Source organism: Drosophila suzukii, chromosome 3, assembly GCF_043229965.1.
Source record: "Drosophila suzukii chromosome 3, CBGP_Dsuzu_IsoJpt1.0, whole genome shotgun sequence".
Classification (NCBI taxonomy): domain Eukaryota; kingdom Metazoa; phylum Arthropoda; class Insecta; order Diptera; family Drosophilidae; genus Drosophila; species Drosophila suzukii.
This window is the reverse complement of record NC_092082.1, coordinates 15,055,636-15,071,526: the sequence shown is the minus strand read 5'-3', so window position 1 is coordinate 15,071,526 and position 15,891 is coordinate 15,055,636. Positions and strand designations below refer to the sequence as shown.

General features: G+C 46.2%; 8 protein-coding genes across 8 annotated transcripts; 4 read left to right on the top strand and 4 right to left on the bottom strand.

Annotated features, from left to right (window-relative positions):
- The first annotated feature begins 28 nt into the window (after window positions 1-28).
- Cdc27 (cell division cycle protein 27) lies at window positions 29-3,836 on the top strand. The gene is made up of 3 exons (XM_036815435.3): window positions 29-701; window positions 764-839; window positions 913-3,836. The coding sequence occupies exons 1-3, from the start codon at window positions 678-680 to the stop codon at window positions 3,522-3,524; spliced, it is 2,712 nt and encodes a 903-aa protein (XP_036671330.3). The 5' UTR covers window positions 29-677; the 3' UTR covers window positions 3,525-3,836.
- Window positions 3,617-5,080, bottom strand: mei-P22 (meiotic P22). The gene has a single exon (XM_017069079.4). It carries the CDS (start codon window positions 4,982-4,984, stop codon window positions 4,004-4,006), a length of 981 nt encoding a protein of 326 aa, XP_016924568.3. The 5' UTR covers window positions 4,985-5,080; the 3' UTR covers window positions 3,617-4,003.
- Window positions 5,081-5,367: 287 nt separating this feature from the next.
- mRpL50 (mitochondrial ribosomal protein L50) lies at window positions 5,368-6,275 on the top strand. Its single transcript, XM_017069104.4, has 3 exons — window positions 5,368-5,502; window positions 5,558-5,658; window positions 5,714-6,275. Exons 1-3 carry the CDS (start codon window positions 5,440-5,442, stop codon window positions 6,141-6,143), a joined length of 594 nt encoding a protein of 197 aa, XP_016924593.4. The 5' UTR covers window positions 5,368-5,439; the 3' UTR covers window positions 6,144-6,275.
- Window positions 6,189-7,634, bottom strand: Neos (nuclear receptor coactivator protein neosin). The gene is made up of 2 exons (XM_017069102.4): window positions 7,126-7,634; window positions 6,189-7,069 (listed from the first exon to the last, which is right to left on the bottom strand). The coding sequence occupies exons 1-2, from the start codon at window positions 7,545-7,547 to the stop codon at window positions 6,376-6,378; spliced, it is 1,116 nt and encodes a 371-aa protein (XP_016924591.3). The 5' UTR covers window positions 7,548-7,634; the 3' UTR covers window positions 6,189-6,375.
- Window positions 7,635-8,564: 930 nt separating this feature from the next.
- On the top strand, window positions 8,565-9,710 carry RpL18 (ribosomal protein L18). Its single transcript, XM_017069101.4, has 4 exons — window positions 8,565-8,587; window positions 8,652-8,681; window positions 8,969-9,055; window positions 9,123-9,710. Exons 2-4 carry the CDS (start codon window positions 8,679-8,681, stop codon window positions 9,597-9,599), a joined length of 567 nt encoding a protein of 188 aa, XP_016924590.1. The 5' UTR covers window positions 8,565-8,587; window positions 8,652-8,678; the 3' UTR covers window positions 9,600-9,710.
- BHD (folliculin) lies at window positions 9,646-11,422 on the bottom strand. The gene is made up of 3 exons (XM_017069100.4): window positions 10,175-11,422; window positions 9,922-10,024; window positions 9,646-9,865 (listed from the first exon to the last, which is right to left on the bottom strand). Exons 1-3 carry the CDS (start codon window positions 11,337-11,339, stop codon window positions 9,745-9,747), a joined length of 1,389 nt encoding a protein of 462 aa, XP_016924589.1. The 5' UTR covers window positions 11,340-11,422; the 3' UTR covers window positions 9,646-9,744.
- Window positions 11,420-13,302, top strand: LOC108005816 (uncharacterized). The gene is made up of 2 exons (XM_017069144.4): window positions 11,420-12,501; window positions 12,574-13,302. Exons 1-2 carry the CDS (start codon window positions 11,936-11,938, stop codon window positions 12,713-12,715), a joined length of 708 nt encoding a protein of 235 aa, XP_016924633.4. The 5' UTR covers window positions 11,420-11,935; the 3' UTR covers window positions 12,716-13,302.
- Window positions 13,303-14,310: 1,008 nt separating this feature from the next.
- LOC108005818 (uncharacterized) lies at window positions 14,311-15,626 on the bottom strand. The gene is made up of 2 exons (XM_017069146.4): window positions 15,078-15,626; window positions 14,311-14,752 (listed from the first exon to the last, which is right to left on the bottom strand). Exons 1-2 carry the CDS (start codon window positions 15,593-15,595, stop codon window positions 14,611-14,613), a joined length of 660 nt encoding a protein of 219 aa, XP_016924635.3. The 5' UTR covers window positions 15,596-15,626; the 3' UTR covers window positions 14,311-14,610.
- Between the last annotated feature and the right edge of the window lie 265 nt (window positions 15,627-15,891).

The following is a 15,891-nucleotide window of genomic DNA, read 5'->3' as shown; positions in this document are numbered from 1 at the left end:
CTAGTGCGCGACGGTCTCACCAAAGCAGACAAACAATCGATTGGCAGGGTCGCGTGCAATCGATACTTTGACAGCTCTCACATATTTTAGTTTTGGTTTTTTAAATAAAATGAAATGCAACGCGAATGCAGCGTGTTTTAAGTAGCTAAAATGTGGCAAAGGTGTAGTCCAGTGTCGGCGCGAATCGCAGATCTGAAAAGTGTGCGTCTATAACGAAAGCGAAGCCCCGAAAACGAGCGTTGAAAACCGACCCCCAGTCCGCAGTGTGTGTGTACAGAGGGCGAAGCGAAGCGAAGGCGAAGGCTCGACTCAAACCAATTGCAATATCAAAAAGAGGTGGAAGTGGAAGTGGAAAACGAAAAGGAGTGGAGTGGTCAGGGAGCGAGAGACACCGCCATCGCCATCGCCGCTTGAAGCAGCACCCCGCCGCATCCGCAATCGGGTTACATACAACATCCATAATATAGCACACCACACTTTTACTTTTCCGATCCGATATTGTTGGGGAAAATTTGCCAAAAAAGAAAAAAAGAGAAGCGTGTGCGGGTGGCGACATGATAATTTGTTTGATTTCTACACACTGCATGTTTAAATTATTGTAAAGCCAAGAATTATAGTCAAGCCACAAGAGCGTGTATCTATAGAGCCCCCTAGAAAGTCGACCAGACCTCTCAGACATGATGATTCAAGAGCCCGTGCAGGTAAATCAATAGCTCCTCGGTCCACCTGGCCTCTAAAACAAACTCTCTCCCTCTTTTTTAAGGCCGCCATATGGCACTGCCTCAACTACTACGACTTCAAGGATGCTGTTTTCCTAGCGGAGCGCCTGTGCTCAGAAGGTAAAGGTCAAGGTCTCCCTGGTTTCCCATGTACATCACTGATTTTCCCTTCGACTCTGTTGTGTTGTTTTAGTGGAGAGCGACGAGACGATATTCCTGCTGGCCACCAGCTACTTCCGCTCCAATCAGGTGCACCAGGCCTACTGGCTGCTCAAGGAGAAGACGCGCCGCTCGCCGCAGTGCCGCTTCCTGCAGGCCAAGTGCGCCTACGAGCTGAAAAAGTATGCCGAGGCAGAGAGTGCCCTGATCTCGACCGGATTCGCGGACGCCAAGAACTGCGATGAGCTGCAGCGAGACTTCGGGGATCTGGCCTGCTTCGCCTACCAGCTAATGGCCCAGATCTGCGTGCGGACCGAGCGCAATAAGCTGGCCATCAGTGCTCTGCGGCGGGCCCTCAAGCTGAACCCCTTCATGTGGCACGCCTTCGCGGATCTGTGCCTGCTGGGCCAGGATACAGATGCGGCGGCCATATTCCAGATCCACAGCACAGATGTGTTCAACACCTGCCAGGGCAGCAGCGCCAACGCCAATGCCATGGTGCTCTTCGGCGCCGAGCAGCAGAGCCAGCAGCAGCAGGAGCGTCAGTCTTTGATTACCAACCTAAGCAATATCTCCAACTACATTCTGACCACGCCCGTGGATCAGCAGCAACAGAATCAGCAGCAGGTGCAGCAGGTCAACCAGAATCAAAACCACAACAGCAACCTGGTGACGCCCATCAACAACAACAATAATAACAACAATCTCAACAGCTCGATCAGCATGCTGCGCGGCGGTCTGGTTCAAAACTCCAGCATGCTGGCGATGCTAGAGGACACGCCCATGGGTTATCCGCAGGACCCAGCCGGCCAGCATCAGCAACACCAGCAGCTGTACGACATTAGCAGCGGCACACCCTTCCGCAAGCAGTTCAAATACCTTTCGGCCATTTCACCGCCAACTCCCAGCTTCGGCATCATGCCGCTGACTAGTCCCTGTACCGGCAACGATGGCTCCTTCATCGGTAACCACACGCCCGTCATGAATAGCTACTCGCCAATGCCACAGATGCTGGTCGAGGTCAACCAGGAACCCAAGATGATGGGCAAGAAGCTGAAGACCCACGTCGGAGGGCTCATCAACCGCAAGGAGGGCAGCCTCAACAAACCCGCCGTCTTCACCCAAGCCGGAAACATAACGCCCCGCACTCCGAACAACAATAATGTGGGCAATAATGGCAACCTGAATGTGCCGCCCAATCCGAATGCTGCAGTGCGTCGCAGCTCGCGGCTGTTTAGCAACTCCTATTCGGTGAAGGAGAACAATAAATCGCCCAACATAGCCAACAAGTTCGTGCAGCCTCGCTCGCCGCCGCGGAAAACCAAGTCTCGGATGACCAAGATCTGCTTAAATAACGAACTGATCGAGGAGAAGTCGCACCACCTGTCGGAGAAACGAAAGGAGAAGGTGGAGACCATCACTTCCTCGGGGGCCAATAACAACAGCGGCGGTCGCAGTGCCGCCGAGGAGGCCAAGGTTCTGTTGAACAACAGCCTGAATAACGCCCAGACGATGGCTCACCAGCTGATGGGACTCAAGAAGCAGTCGGCCGACGGACTGATGGCCCTGCTGCGGGACTTAGCCGAAGCCTATCAGTTGCTGTCCAACTTCCAGTGCAAGGCGGCCGTAAAACAGCTGGAGACGACGATACCAAAGCACCAACTGAACTCCAGCTGGGTGCAGTCGCTGATCGGACTGGCCAGGTACGAGATGCGCGACTACGAAGCGGCGGTGGCGATCTTCGAGAGCATCCACAAGGCGGAGCCCTGTCGCCTGGACTACATGGAGATCTACTCCTCCTCCCTGTGGCACCTGCAGCGGGAAGTGGAGCTCTCTGCTTTAGCCCAGGATCTGATCAACCAGGACAAGACCAGCCCGGTGACCTGGTGTGTGTCCGGAAACTGCTTCTCCCTGCAAAAGGAGCACGAGACAGCCATTAAGTTCTTTAAACGGGCTGTCCAGGTCGATCCCGACTTTGTCTACAGCTACACACTGCTGGGCCACGAGCTCGTGCTGACCGAAGAGTTTGACAAGGCGATGGACTACTTCCGGGCCGCGGTGGTCAGAGATCCGCGGCATTACAACGCCTGGTTCGGCATCGGCACCATCTACTCGAAGCAGGAGAAGTATGAGCTGGCCGAAATCCACTACGTGAAGGCTCTGAAAATCAATCCGCAAAATTCGGTTATCCTGGTGCACATCGGCGCAATGCAGTTCTACATGAAGAAGAAGGATCTTTCGCTGCAGACGCTGAATACAGCCGCCACGCTGGACCCCAAGAATCCGCTGACCCGATTCCATCGCGGCTCCATCTACTTTTCCCTGGGCAAGTACCAGGAGGCGCTCCGCGAGCTGGAGGAGCTTAAGGAGGTGGTGCCCAAGGAGTCGGTGGTGTTCTATCTGATCGGCAAGATCCACAAGACGCTCGGCAACATGGATCTGGCGCTCATGCACTTCAGCTGGGCCACCGACCTGGATCCCAAGGGTGCCAACAATCAAATCAAAGATGCCTTCGACTCCATGGCCCATCCCAGCTGCTGTCCGGCCAACACTACCGCCCTGGACGTTGATCTGGAGCCCACCTCGGAACGTTCCGATGACTCCACGCAAGCGCAGCAGGACGGCAGCTACGACAGCGACTACTAGGGAGCTGCGACTCCAAATTCACGCGGTTGTATATACGTTTAACAAAAACACAGTAAACACAGCAAAGGCATGCATAGTAACAGATACATAAACCAGATCGATTGCTGCTGTATTGTCGTCGAGGAAAGCAAACCAATTATGAAGTATAATAAAGTCTAGATAACGTTTAGCATTAGTAATTTAAAATATACAACAAAGTAAATGGTTTAAACAAAATTGTGCACTCTGAAAGTCTAAGGCAAAATAACAAAACAAAACAAAAAACAAATTAAATACCACTTAAAAATATACAAGAAAAGGATACATTTCAAATGTTAAGTTGTAAAAACAAGGATCTTATGGGAATAACTAGACTATTATACATGTTGGACTTGGTCAATTGGAATGATCCTATTAAAACTATTCAAAGTGGAAACATTTTGTATTTGAAGTTACCGGGAACTTTACTATAAGAAAATCTAATGTGGATGTAAGTCAGATTAGTTCAACTGTTCATCTATCTCCTCCACTTCCTGCTTTATCGGAAGGCGCAGGATCTGCTCGTGGGTCAATCCCTGAGTTATTTCCAGGACATTTCTTAGGCGATCCAAGTTCACATTCAACATGGTGGCCAAGGCGGGCAAGTGATCCTCAAGCAGAATATATTGACGCGGGAGTTGCACCGCCAGAATGCAGCTTAAATCCTTGGTTCCGAATATCTCGCCAATGGAGTCGCTCAGGGAGATGTTCATAGAGATATCGGAATCGAGATCCGATGGTGATTTGTTCAACAATCTGCAATGAGTCACCGCATCGGGAGTATCCTCGGGTGTTGGAGAAAAGTGAAGGAGATTAGTGGCCGGAGCTGATAAAGAACGAAGGCGAGCGGTGTCCTTTGCGGGAGGCAGTTGATGAACAAAATGTGCTGGATATTGGTTGGGCAGTTTCGATGGAGAGGGTGAGATCCCTAGATGATCGTCCTGAACTTTTGATTGGCGTTTTGTAGGCTTCTCCATTGCCGGTTGCTTGGGTTTTCGCCCGCGCTTTTTGGGGGTGGCTTGATGGCTCCTCTTCCTTTGGGAAGTCCTTGAAGGACCATCATCCTGAAGCGCATCCTTATTTTTTGCTTGACTATTGATCTCATCCTGCCGCATTAGGTGGATGATCTTATTCGAAGGATTCAGGGGGACAACTTTATTTGATGGCTCCAAGTGGACGACCTTTTCTGAGGATCTTAGGTGCACTACCTTATCCGCAGGCTTCAAATGTAAAACTTTCGACGGAGGTTTATCCTGCTGCAGAAATAGTTCACTGTAATCATCTTCAGTGTTCCCAAACAATTGCGGAGAACGGCAATTTGGGAGGATCTTCTGCGAATCCCGGTTTTCCTTGTCAATTAGGCGCTGAGATCTTCGAACCGGCGAGTACTGGGAAGTGCAGTAAGTGGATGCCGGACTTGGGGTCGACAGAACCCTCTCCATCCTTCTTTTTTTACACAAATATCTCGTAATACACAGATATACGTTTTAAAAACATCAATGGAGGCAAATTACAAAAAAGCCAACGGATTTACCACAGGATTTTATAAATCGAATAACAGGATTTAGTTATCGAATCACAGAGTTAAGCTAGGGCCGTTACGCACCGCATAAATATTCTAATTTTAGCAACGCTAAATTCATTTCTAATATTTTATTAACATGTTTTCTGCTTCTAACATATTTTAATTAACATTAACTTGTGTTGTACGTTCTTCTGCCCTCAAAAATCAAATCAGATTTTTAATTTAATATCTTATAGAGCTATATATGTAAGTATTTAATTTTTTTAAGTTGAACATATTTTTTAAACTCGTAAGATCAGGTTTTTTCATCTGGCAACGCTCAGTGCGGTAATTTAGGACTTTCGGTTGTAAATAAAACTTTGGTATTATTCCATGCTTCTGGTATATTTTTATCTGGTCACATCCGTTATGGCAACTTTACGTAAAACCCCAATTGTGAGTAAAAAATAATGATTTATTCAATTAAAATAAAATGATCCTGTATTTTTAGCTCGTAGGAAGCCTGCAGAGAAGTTTCGCCTCAGCTGCAAAGGCGAAACCCACCAAATCCGGCTCTATATCTGCTGTCGGCGAATCAATTGCCGCCAAGGGGTCAGTACATTTCACTTATTTACCCAAAACCCTAAATATATGTTCTTTTTTTTAGTTTCTTGCGACCCCTCAAGCCGTACTCCCCACCCAAAGATGCAGCTGACCGTATACGCACCGTGGCCGCCTCACTTCAGTTGAAATCCGATCAGTTGGGGAGTCTCTCTGAGAAGTTCGAGTTCCTAAACGCCTGCTTCCAAGAGCTGCAGCACGGAGTTCCCAATTCCCAGGTCCATGAGCTGCGTACTATCAGCGATGTTATCGCCTTCTACCAGACATCCGTGAACACCACCGTTCCATTGGACGCACTGAAGCGCGTTGAGCTGCCGGAGAATCTGCACATCCAGTACGAGTACGTGCGCTTCAACCCCGAGACAGACACCAAGTTCAACGGCCAGACTGCCTTCCCAAAGAGCTCCACGCTGGTCACGGGTCTCAAGTACCGTGGCAAGTACCAGGGACACGAAGCCAAGCGATCCTGGCCTTAGGAACACCCTTTCTGTTAGTTGTTGAATACGATTCTAACTAATCTATTAGTGAATAGGTAATACATTTATTAAATGCCAGGAATATGTAGAAATTTGGCTTTACTGCCTTAAAAAATTATATATGTATAAATATTCTACGCGTCAAATTCAGGAGACACGAAGATGTGTCCCTAGCCTTGCAAACCTCGATTTGTTAGTGGTTAGCATCTTATAACTACAAAAGCCCGAGAATCTATAAGAACTCGGCTATAGTCTGTTTGAGATCCGAGTTGTAAACGCTCTCTAAGGCCGCCATGACGCGTTCGTCGCCCAGCAACTCCATCAGCCTTTTGTCCTCTTTGACCGCCTCGAAAGTGGGATACATAAGCTCGGTAGTGATTTCGGTTACCGCCGGCTTGTTCATGATGCTCATGATTTTCTTCTGCAGCTCGATCTCTGGATCGGGAGCTTTGAGTTTGGCCAGGGCATTCGCCTCGCCCACCTCCCGCTTCAGTTGCTCCTCGCGTTCGCCCTCGAGATACTTGAGGATCACCTCATACTGTGAGGCGGTCAGAGGATGATTGTCCGCCAATCTCTCCAGCAGTTCCTGCATTTGATCGGGATGTCGTCGCTGCCCCTTGTGCACCGTGGTTACCACCGGTGGGGCGACAGCATCGCGCTGCTTCTTCAGCCTGAAATCGGTGGCTATCAGAGTGATGGCGTCCTCCAGTGGCATGTTGCGGTGCTCGGCTGGCACTCCGTACAAGATGTTCACGGTGATGCTGTTGTGCTCCTCGTGCTGGGGAGTTACTAGAACCGCATACAGGCAGCCACGCGAAGAGATGTTGGCCAGGACCTTGCCCAGCATGACATCTTCGTTGGGAAACAGAACATCCACTCGCATACTGGCGTTCTTTAGCCGCTCCTCAATGTACTCTGCGTATTTGCTAAAAGTGATGGGGGTTAGGAAAATCTGGAGAGGATTCTGCACAGCATAACTCACGTGTTCTCCCGGTTCGTGACTATAATCTCGCAATCGTTGATGAGGGGCTGACCAGCAGCCGCCGCCGCCGCTGACATCACAATCCCGCCCTGAACTGTGACCTGGGCTCCCTGATTGGCATTTCTCTTGGCAATCGCATTGGCCGCCTTGGATTTTATGCTGGCGTTGCGTACGGTGAGCACGTTTTGCTTGAAAGTGGACCTGTTTAGGGCGGAGGCGGCTTTATTGGCCAGTTCCTCGCTTTCGAACTGCACGAATCCATAGTTTTTCTGGACCATCGAGCCGAGGACTTTGCCATACGGCTGGCAAATGCTCACCAGCTCCTCGCGAGTGCAGACCGGCAGGTTGCCCAGAAAGATGCGGCTCTTGGCCAAGGCCGGGTCCTTCGTTATGTTGTAGCCGACGGCTCCCTGATCAGACATATTTTAACTTATTATAAGCTTTTCAGGATCGACGGAACTCTAAAGCAAGGATTGCACCTAAATCTAGGTGTGACCAGAGAAGTAGAAGACATAAATGCTTAACTTGAATCTTTTTTAAATAAAACCAGAGTTGCCGCCCTTTTCTTTTATGTGATGAGTAAAATGCACACTGTAAATAAATTTGTTCTGCTTGTAATCATGCTCTAAGTTATATTCCCAATTTTGTAATTTTAAATTGAAAGTTAGAAGCGGAAATTAAAATAATCTATTTTGATCTTAACCGTAAACGATTGAATTCTGTTTGATAAATAATAGGCTAAACTATTGGCTTTTTTAGGATTTGTTTTCGCTGTGAAAACGTAGTATGTATCTTGAGGTAAAATAACATATCTATATGTCTTGTGCCCAGATTCGAGCTACGATCGTTTTACTCAAACTTTTACCATTATGGGTTGGTATAGAAATCTCTTCATTCGAAATTCGGTATAAACTTGTAAAAATCTAGTTCGACGTTGTTTCTTAAAAGCAGATATTAAAAAAAATTTTAATTAAACAATGTACATTACATGATTATATAAGACAAATTAAATTAAATGGGTAAAAGTTTACTAAATAGGTACATTCTTTTAAGTTTAGGGATACAACTATTCCAATAAATGTAATTAAGCGTATTGTAATTCTATTAATATACACGAGTGCCCCTAATAATTCCAATTGGAGATATGATCAGACAAGTAATGTTAAAATTTTGCTGACGTTGCCAGATGGTCGTGCAAACCAAAAATTGTTTTTAGATCTCTTCAGTTAAATCAGATGTTGAAAGTTGAATAAACCAGTTCGGGCCATATAATTTTCAATTATATAACTAATATTCATGGTAGAAGTATTTTTTGAACGTTTCTTTCTAATTGGAAAATAATAAAAAGATGCGTCTTAACAGCACGCTGTAATGATAACAGCACGCACGGATATTTTAGCGTCTTGCTAGTCCTGTATACAGCCACACTATTTTCTTTCTTTTGGCTTTCGTTTCCGGCGAGGTATGTGCAAGAAATTTATGCTCCACGTTTTTAGCTTAAACTAATGTGTAATTCCTACTTTTAGCGTTGATTAATACATTCAACAAAAGAAATGGTGGGTTCCCGATAAAAACTTCCAGCCATCATTGCGAGAAATGGGCGAATAACCTGCAAATGCCAGCGGAGCCCCAGCCCACGTGCACTGTGAACCTTCCTGGCGATAAAATGCAAAAAAAAATAACAAATTATCTGTGCGCGGCATCTAGATTGTGATCTTAAAACACCACACGATACGCCGATTAATTAAAAAGTGCTCAAAAATGCAGTAAACATTCGCACAGATGCTTGCTAACCGTTTCCCGGTCCAAAACATCGGTTCTAATTAGTGTTTTTCGCTTGCAGGGTATTGATATCAACCACAAGTACGATCGCAAGGTTCGCAGAACCGAGCCCAAATCCCAGGATGTGTACCTGCGCCTGCTGGTTAAGGTGAGGATTTCAGATCTACACTGAGGAATACGTTAACTAATTTCTGTCTTTCCGTTTGCCCCTGCAGCTGTACCGCTTCCTCCAGCGCCGCACCAACAAGAAGTTCAACCGCATCGTCCTGAAGCGCTTGTTCATGAGCAAGATCAACCGCCCGCCGCTATCGCTGCAGCGCATCGCTCGCTTCTTCAAGGCCGCCAACCAGCCGGAGTCGACCATCGTGGTCGTCGGCACCGTCACCGATGATGCCCGCCTGCTGGTCGTGCCCAAGTTCTCTGTGTGCGCCCTGCACGTCACCCAGACCGCCCGGGAGCGCATCCTGAAGGCTGGCGGCGAGGTTCTGACCTTCGACCAACTGGCTCTCAAGTCGCCCACCGGCAAGAACACCCTGCTGCTGCAGGGCAGGCGTACCGCCCGCACCGCCTGCAAGCACTTCGGCAAGGCTCCCGGTGTGCCCCACTCGCACACCCGCCCCTATGTCCGCTCCAAGGGACGCAAGTTCGAGCGCGCTCGTGGTCGTCGCTCCAGCTGTGGCTACAAGAAGTAAGCGGCTGGCTGACTGGACTGGATTCGGCATCCTTTTGGTTAAGATATTGATTTTTCTCGTCGTCGCTTAAGCAGCGCGGCAATAAAGTGGTTTTATTCCAAAAGGTGAAAACGAATGTCCTAACTCTATGTGGTGTACACTTATCCTAGTGGAGGTGAGTGCTCCAGTAATTAATAACCGGTTGATCATGCGGCTGCACGCCGAGCACCTTCTTCAGCTTGCCTTGGACGCTGGTGGATTTGGCATGGTTGAGGCAGGTCACTTTGCTATAGGCAGTTGGATTAAAAACTAGAGCTCCTTTAATATAAGTAAGGTTACTCACTTTTTCCACTCTTCGATAAGCACCTTGGTCTGTTTGTTTAGCACCAGTTCTGTAAAGTTTTTCTCCTCCACCGCTTTTAGAAGTTTAACCATCAAATCTGGCACTACAGGTAAAGAATTTAATTAGTTATCAGGAGTGTATCAAGTTCTTATCAGTAGATTTCAGCATCTTTAACAACTGGAATGCTCAGCAGAAGGAACTGTTAAATGGTCAAATTTTAAAGCTTCTTAGCTCAAATTAAAACCTTGCTTACATTTTCTGGGCAGCTCTCCAGGCCACTTGACCGAGACTTCATGTCCGTTGACGTGCTTGTCCAGAAAGTCGATTCGAAATACCGAGCTACTGGCCATGGGAACGGCTATGTCGTTGGAGACGGATATGATTTTGTACTCGGAGCTGATGGAGTGCTGATGCTGGGCATCGATCCGCATCAGATTGTGCATGGGCTCGGGCAGGAGTTTCTTCAGGCAGACCATGAACCGGAAAGTCTTCCTCGGATCCCCGCGGACCACAATCTTGACCCCAGTCAAGGCGCAATAGCAGACCGTGGCGAACTCCTCCTTGCGCACCACACTCTTGAGATGGCGCAGCGAGAAGAACTCCTCCAGATCGGGGTCGTCGATGCTCTCGATCATGGGCAGGGTGGAGCTGTTGTAGGTGAGTCGCTGAGCGGGAGGACGGCCGCTACTTTGTGGGGGCAGCCACGGCAGGTTGCCAAAGGTCACGTGCTCGGTGAGGAAGCGGGATCCGGCCAGCAGGAGCCACGAGAAGTGCGAGTGCAGCTGGGCGAAGATGTGCTCCTCGCCCGTCAGTTCCAGCAGCGAGCGGGAGGTGTGCATCAGGAACTGAGCGCCAGATAGACGCCTCTGTCTCTCCGAGTAGGTCGACTCCTCCGTTTCCTTGGTCTTTTTGGCAGCCGCCTGCAGCTCCGAGGACACCTTTTTCAAGTGCTCCGCCAGAAAGGGCTTGATGTTGAGCAGGAAGTATTTGTCCTTCATCAGGACTATTATGGAGAAGAGCTGTGAGTAGCCGCGGGCCTGCAGGTCACTCAGTCGGAAGGTGTGGCTCAGGATGTGACCCCTGGCCGAGTCCCCAAAGAACACGAACTCGCCGTCCTTGCTGGCGTCCGTGCCATTGCTAAGACTGAGGACCGCCGCCTGCTTGACCAGATTGGCCACCTCCGGTAGGACCGCCACTTTGGTGCTTACAAAGGTGGCCCCACTCTCGGTGTCCCTGCTGTAAATTGCACTGTTGTTCCTGCCCATCGAGTAGTTGCAGGCGGAGCAGGACTTCTGGGTCTGCTGCTGCTGGTCCAGGGGCAGGTCCTCCAGTTTGGTGTCCCGCAGCGTCTGGGTGCAGAAGATGGCGCAGGGACCGTGCGCCTCGCAGAAGTGGCACAGCGCTATCACGGCGTTCATCACGGGTGGATAAGTTCGACGATTTCCCAGGGGTTATGTTATTGTTTATTTTATTAGTTAATAATACTAGAGTGACCAGTTGCGCGGGAGTGTCGAAATGGCAAACACTTAGTTCGAAAAATATCGCCGAAAATATTTGTAGCCGATAGGTTACTTCGAAAATTTAAATTTGGCGGGAAATTGAACAATTTTAATTGTGAATAATATTATTGTAGTTCATTCTTAAGAAACCCTTTTTTTTTAAATGTTCCCTCGCTAAAACGTTTTCACCAATCCACCAGAATCTTGTAGAAAACTTAAACTTGTTCTTCAACAATCTTTCTGAAAAAAAACCGCATTAAAATATGTATATTCCTTAAGTTTGTTTTTTTAATGAAATACAATTATGGAAAATACCTTTTTTTAATGGATCAAAATACAAGAAATTCCAATCAGTTAACTCCGATTGCGGTAAAATGGCCTATATTTATTTACCAAATTACTTATGCAGAACGAAGAGAGTTGGACGTCTTTATAACCCAGTTTGTTGAGAACTCTAATTGGCTGGGTCAATATTTATTTATTTCCCAACGCAGCGCAGATCGGTACCGATTTAAATGGTCTTCATTCTTGAAACGTATTGTGCCACTGCCAGTCGTTTTACAATGCAACTGTTGGACTGGATATACTTGTTTTCCGGCTTATTACCGCTGGTTAGATGTGCGTACGATGTGGTTGACCCGTCAGTTGGTCAAAATATTACGGACTATCTGCATGCCCGACAGAAGAGACATCAACTGATCTACAGAAATGGAGGAACCATCCGATTGGTAGTGGGTCCCGTGATGGCTACCCAACTGGAGGATCCTGTAGTCTGGCGCAGCATGGTTTACTATTATACTCTGCATTTTGGAGCATTTACACTGCCATCGGCTCCACTTTATCCGTGGGACAAATGGGAGACGATCTACGCCCGTTCGCTGGAGGAGAAGATCAGGAGTTTGGATGAATCCCACGAAGACGACACTCGCACATTTGTCTACGCTGCCTTGGAGAACTATATGGACCAGGTCAGTGGATCGGTGGGTCTTGGTCGACAGTGTTTGCTGCGCGGGATCTGCGAAAATGCACAGGTCCATCATCATGTCGGAATCATGGCGGAACTTTTAAACGTTCTTCTCACGTAAGCTTTAGTTTTAAATTAGTTAATTAGTTCATTAAATTAAAAAAATTTTAAAATTATTCATTTTTACAGACCTGGTAGAACGCGTTTAGATATATCCTATACAGAAGCCTTAGCCGCTGGGAAAGCTGGAATAGATTGTTTATCACACTATTCGGATTGTCCAAGAGGTGAAAGTGTCTTAGATGCATACGCTGTGGATGTGGAATATTAAAGCCAAGTGTATTTTATAAGGACTGTAAATTTTTAAATTTAATTATCTTTTTTCCAAAAGGAATTATATCTTAGGCTTCAATAAATCCAGTTAATTTATAGATTACCACTGATAGCACATTTCAGTTAGATCAACAACAATCACTCGTCAAGCTAGCAGTAATCTCAACCCACCTGAACCATCTTGGAACTCCGTTGAATTTTTAACACTAATTGCAAGTGATTTGCGCCATTGTCACGGCCACGCCCTCTCAAGTTCCACCGACTTGGGGATCCCGCCTCTGGTAAACCAGAAACATGAGTGCAGCCCAACAGCCCCCAGCTTCTGGGCGAAAAATCCGTTAACATTAATGGCTTGTGGCTGGTGCAACGCGGGCCGGGAAAGCGCACCAAAAGCCAACACACGACCGCCATTTTGTCAACAATGGCGTCAATTAAATGGAAAATGCAGCACCACCAACAACAACCGCCGAGATCCAAGCTCCAAGCCCCAAGAACACCAACAGCAACAACGAAAGACAATAAATGCGTCTTAAGTGGCACATTAGGCTCCCGCAGACGCCGACGGTCGGAGAAGAGGATGCGTTTTTACAGGGTGCAGCAAGTATCCTTTTCAAACTGAAATTAAAAAAAAAAATTGTTGGAAAATTTCCAAAAAAATCCGTACATTTTTTATCGAAGCGATATGCATTTTATACTAACCAAAAAAAGCCAGTATTAACATAAAAAAATTTTTTATTTTCATTGCTTACTAATAATTTGAACTTTTTAAGGCTTTAATAAAATAAATTTAAAAAAAATATTATTTTCATAATATTAAAATAAATAATAAGTGCATAAGTAGGTGGTTTGGCTTTTTAAGACTTATAAAAACACTTTTATTACAATAATTTTGTATTCAAAGTTTCATTAAAATAAAACTGCTATAGTAAGCCTATACATTTATACATACATATACATTATACATTTGATAAACTCATAAGTTTTTAAATCCGTTTTTAATAGATTTCTGTGATATTGATATATCGGATATTCTAAGCACCCTGTTCAGAATCATCAGCTGCGCCTTGTGTGCACAGCTAATTCAAATGCGATTATGACAACGCGAACAACGAAGGAGCTAAGCGGCGGAAAAGACGAGGAAGGGAGTGGGGTGAAAGTGGAGAAAGTGGGGCGAAGGAACCATGCAAAGTGCAGTTGGCGCAGCAAAAGGGGGAGGTTTCGGGGGAGGCCAGCACAACTTGGCGGTGTTTGAACTTGTGATGGTGCAGAGGAATAGGTAACTAATGTCTGCGGCTGCCGTGTTTATGCGGCATCATTATCGTGATGCTGGAAAATCGGGTTACAAACTGATTTTTTAGCAAAAGAAACAAAAAAGATGCTTAAGAACTTCCTACTCATTATAAAGAAAAGCTACTGAATTATAACGTCAAACGTGGTCTTAAAATAAATCTTTAATATCTTTAGAAAAGTTAAACGGTATAGATATTTTTTTTTTAATGTTAGTAACTAGAGTTCTATTATTCTCTTGTTAATGAGATTTTTCTTTAAGAAAACTAGACTTTGTAGTGGATATAAATTTATACTTTATTTTTTCAATATCTACAAATGTTTTCCAGAATCCGCATAACATATAATTTCCCGCATAAACCCATTTGCATCTGGTATGCCTGCATCGATGTGCACACATGCTCATCCTCGAGCCGAGTCAACACAGTTTCCTGGCCCCTCAGACATGCTTCCGTGCATTTCCGCCCCAAATTATGCAGCAAGAACAAGCGAAATCCGACATCAGGACAAGACCCATTAGACATGCACTTTGATTTGGCTGAAAACTTTATTGCGGATCCCCACTCTCTTCCGTGTTTCACAGAAATCCGCAGCAGCAGCAGTAAATCAATCATCTTCCTCAATCAAAAGCCCGTCGAGGAAGTTGAGACCCCGAGGACAGGACCTGTAGAGGCCCAGACAATTCGCTCCACCTTTTCCGGCGGCAAAGGCCTCATGATAGGAGTTATCCAGATCCGCTTTGCCAGGACTAAAATTGAGAAAATGATTTTAAGGTTATAAGCTTATAACAGAGATTTATTAAAATGTATGTAGCTCAGATTATGAGATCATGGGATTCAAAGATATTTAAGGAGTAAGAATAAAATAATTTTAAAAAGGGTCTTTAATTTTATGGTATATTTCTGACCATATTTGTGGCATTTATAAAAGACTACCGTTAAGATCTACATAATCAATAATCATAACCAATCAAAAATAATTTTTTCTGAAAACTTATTTTAGATATACAAAACACAAATTATAGAAGATATAAAACATTAAAATGTTAAGATTTTTGATAGCACTTGGCTTACCTGAGTATGATATCCATTATTTCCGAGAACACACCGATGTGGTGATGTATCTGGGCGTTCTCGCAGATGGACCGCAGAAGGCACTGCCTTCCCATGGAAAGATCGTTGTTCCTCCTGCCCATGTACTCCTCCAGAGCAGTGTAGACCAAAAGCCTGGCATCGTCGGCATATCGCAATCCCCCATTGGCCGTATGTCGCTCAATATTCCGTCTCATGTGCTCCAAGGATCGGGCAAAGGTGCTCTCCCACTTGTCCCAGGGCCAGATGGGCGATGTGGGCAGGGAATAAGAGCCACCTTGGATCGTGAAGGATAGCACAGCGGAACGAAAGGTCACCTTGTCCCCCAGCGGAATGGGTGTCGAAGGACCAATGCTGAACTTCAGAGATCCACTGTTCTGGTAGATCAGCCATCGCTTCTGTCGGTGTCCCATAAACTCCGTGAGATTTCGAGAGGTGAGTCCCGGAGATGGCAGGGTGAGCAGACCCACCGCTAAGAGCAGACCCGTTGTCCACATCATGCTCTCAACGACTAACTGCAGGTGTAGGCGTCACAGCCTTAACTCGTTTTTAAATCGCCCGTGAATTAAGTGAGCCATCATCTCTGGATGACAAGTAGAAATTTCGGAGGCACAAACATTTGGTCAGGCAATTAGCATTACGGATTTGACTAGAATTGGATTACACTGACGCAAAAATTTTGACGAACATATAGTCAGTATATAGTTTTGAGTAAAAGCAAAAGAGTGTTATGTGATTTTAAAGTATACCTTAGAATATACATTTTATAAGCTGAACAGAATTTATGAAGTTGCTT

Coding starts and splice junctions, on each gene's coding strand:
- LOC108005818 (XM_017069146.4), bottom strand. CDS start 15,595: ATGATGTGGACAACGGGTCTGCTCTTAGCGGTGGGTCTGCTCACCCTG. Junction 14,753..15,077: donor ATAATGGATATCATACTCAG/GTAAGCCAAGTG, acceptor TCTCAATTTTAG/TCCTGGCAAAGCGGATCTGG.
- Neos (XM_017069102.4), bottom strand. CDS start 7,547: ATGTCTGATCAGGGAGCCGTCGGCTACAACATAACGAAGGACCCGGCC. Junction 7,070..7,125: donor GTCACGAACCGGGAGAACAC/GTGAGTTATGCT, acceptor CATCACTTTTAG/CAAATACGCAGAGTACATTG.
- RpL18 (XM_017069101.4), top strand. Junction 9,056..9,122: donor ACCTGCGCCTGCTGGTTAAG/GTGAGGATTTCA, acceptor TTGCCCCTGCAG/CTGTACCGCTTCCTCCAGCG.
- mRpL50 (XM_017069104.4), top strand. CDS start 5,440: ATGCTTCTGGTATATTTTTATCTGGTCACATCCGTTATGGCAACTTTA. Junction 5,503..5,557: donor CTTTACGTAAAACCCCAATT/GTGAGTAAAAAA, acceptor CTGTATTTTTAG/CTCGTAGGAAGCCTGCAGAG. Junction 5,659..5,713: donor GAATCAATTGCCGCCAAGGG/GTCAGTACATTT, acceptor TCTTTTTTTTAG/TTTCTTGCGACCCCTCAAGC.
- mei-P22 (XM_017069079.4), bottom strand. CDS start 4,984: ATGGAGAGGGTTCTGTCGACCCCAAGTCCGGCATCCACTTACTGCACT.
- LOC108005816 (XM_017069144.4), top strand. CDS start 11,936: ATGGTCTTCATTCTTGAAACGTATTGTGCCACTGCCAGTCGTTTTACA. Junction 12,502..12,573: donor CTTTTAAACGTTCTTCTCAC/GTAAGCTTTAGT, acceptor TCATTTTTACAG/ACCTGGTAGAACGCGTTTAG.
- BHD (XM_017069100.4), bottom strand. CDS start 11,339: ATGAACGCCGTGATAGCGCTGTGCCACTTCTGCGAGGCGCACGGTCCC. Junction 10,025..10,174: donor TGGAGAGCTGCCCAGAAAAT/GTAAGCAAGGTT, acceptor CTTTACCTGTAG/TGCCAGATTTGATGGTTAAA. Junction 9,866..9,921: donor CTTATCGAAGAGTGGAAAAA/GTGAGTAACCTT, acceptor AACTGCCTATAG/CAAAGTGACCTGCCTCAACC.
- Cdc27 (XM_036815435.3), top strand. CDS start 678: ATGATGATTCAAGAGCCCGTGCAG. Junction 702..763: donor TGATTCAAGAGCCCGTGCAG/GTAAATCAATAG, acceptor CTCTTTTTTAAG/GCCGCCATATGGCACTGCCT. Junction 840..912: donor GGAGCGCCTGTGCTCAGAAG/GTAAAGGTCAAG, acceptor GTGTTGTTTTAG/TGGAGAGCGACGAGACGATA.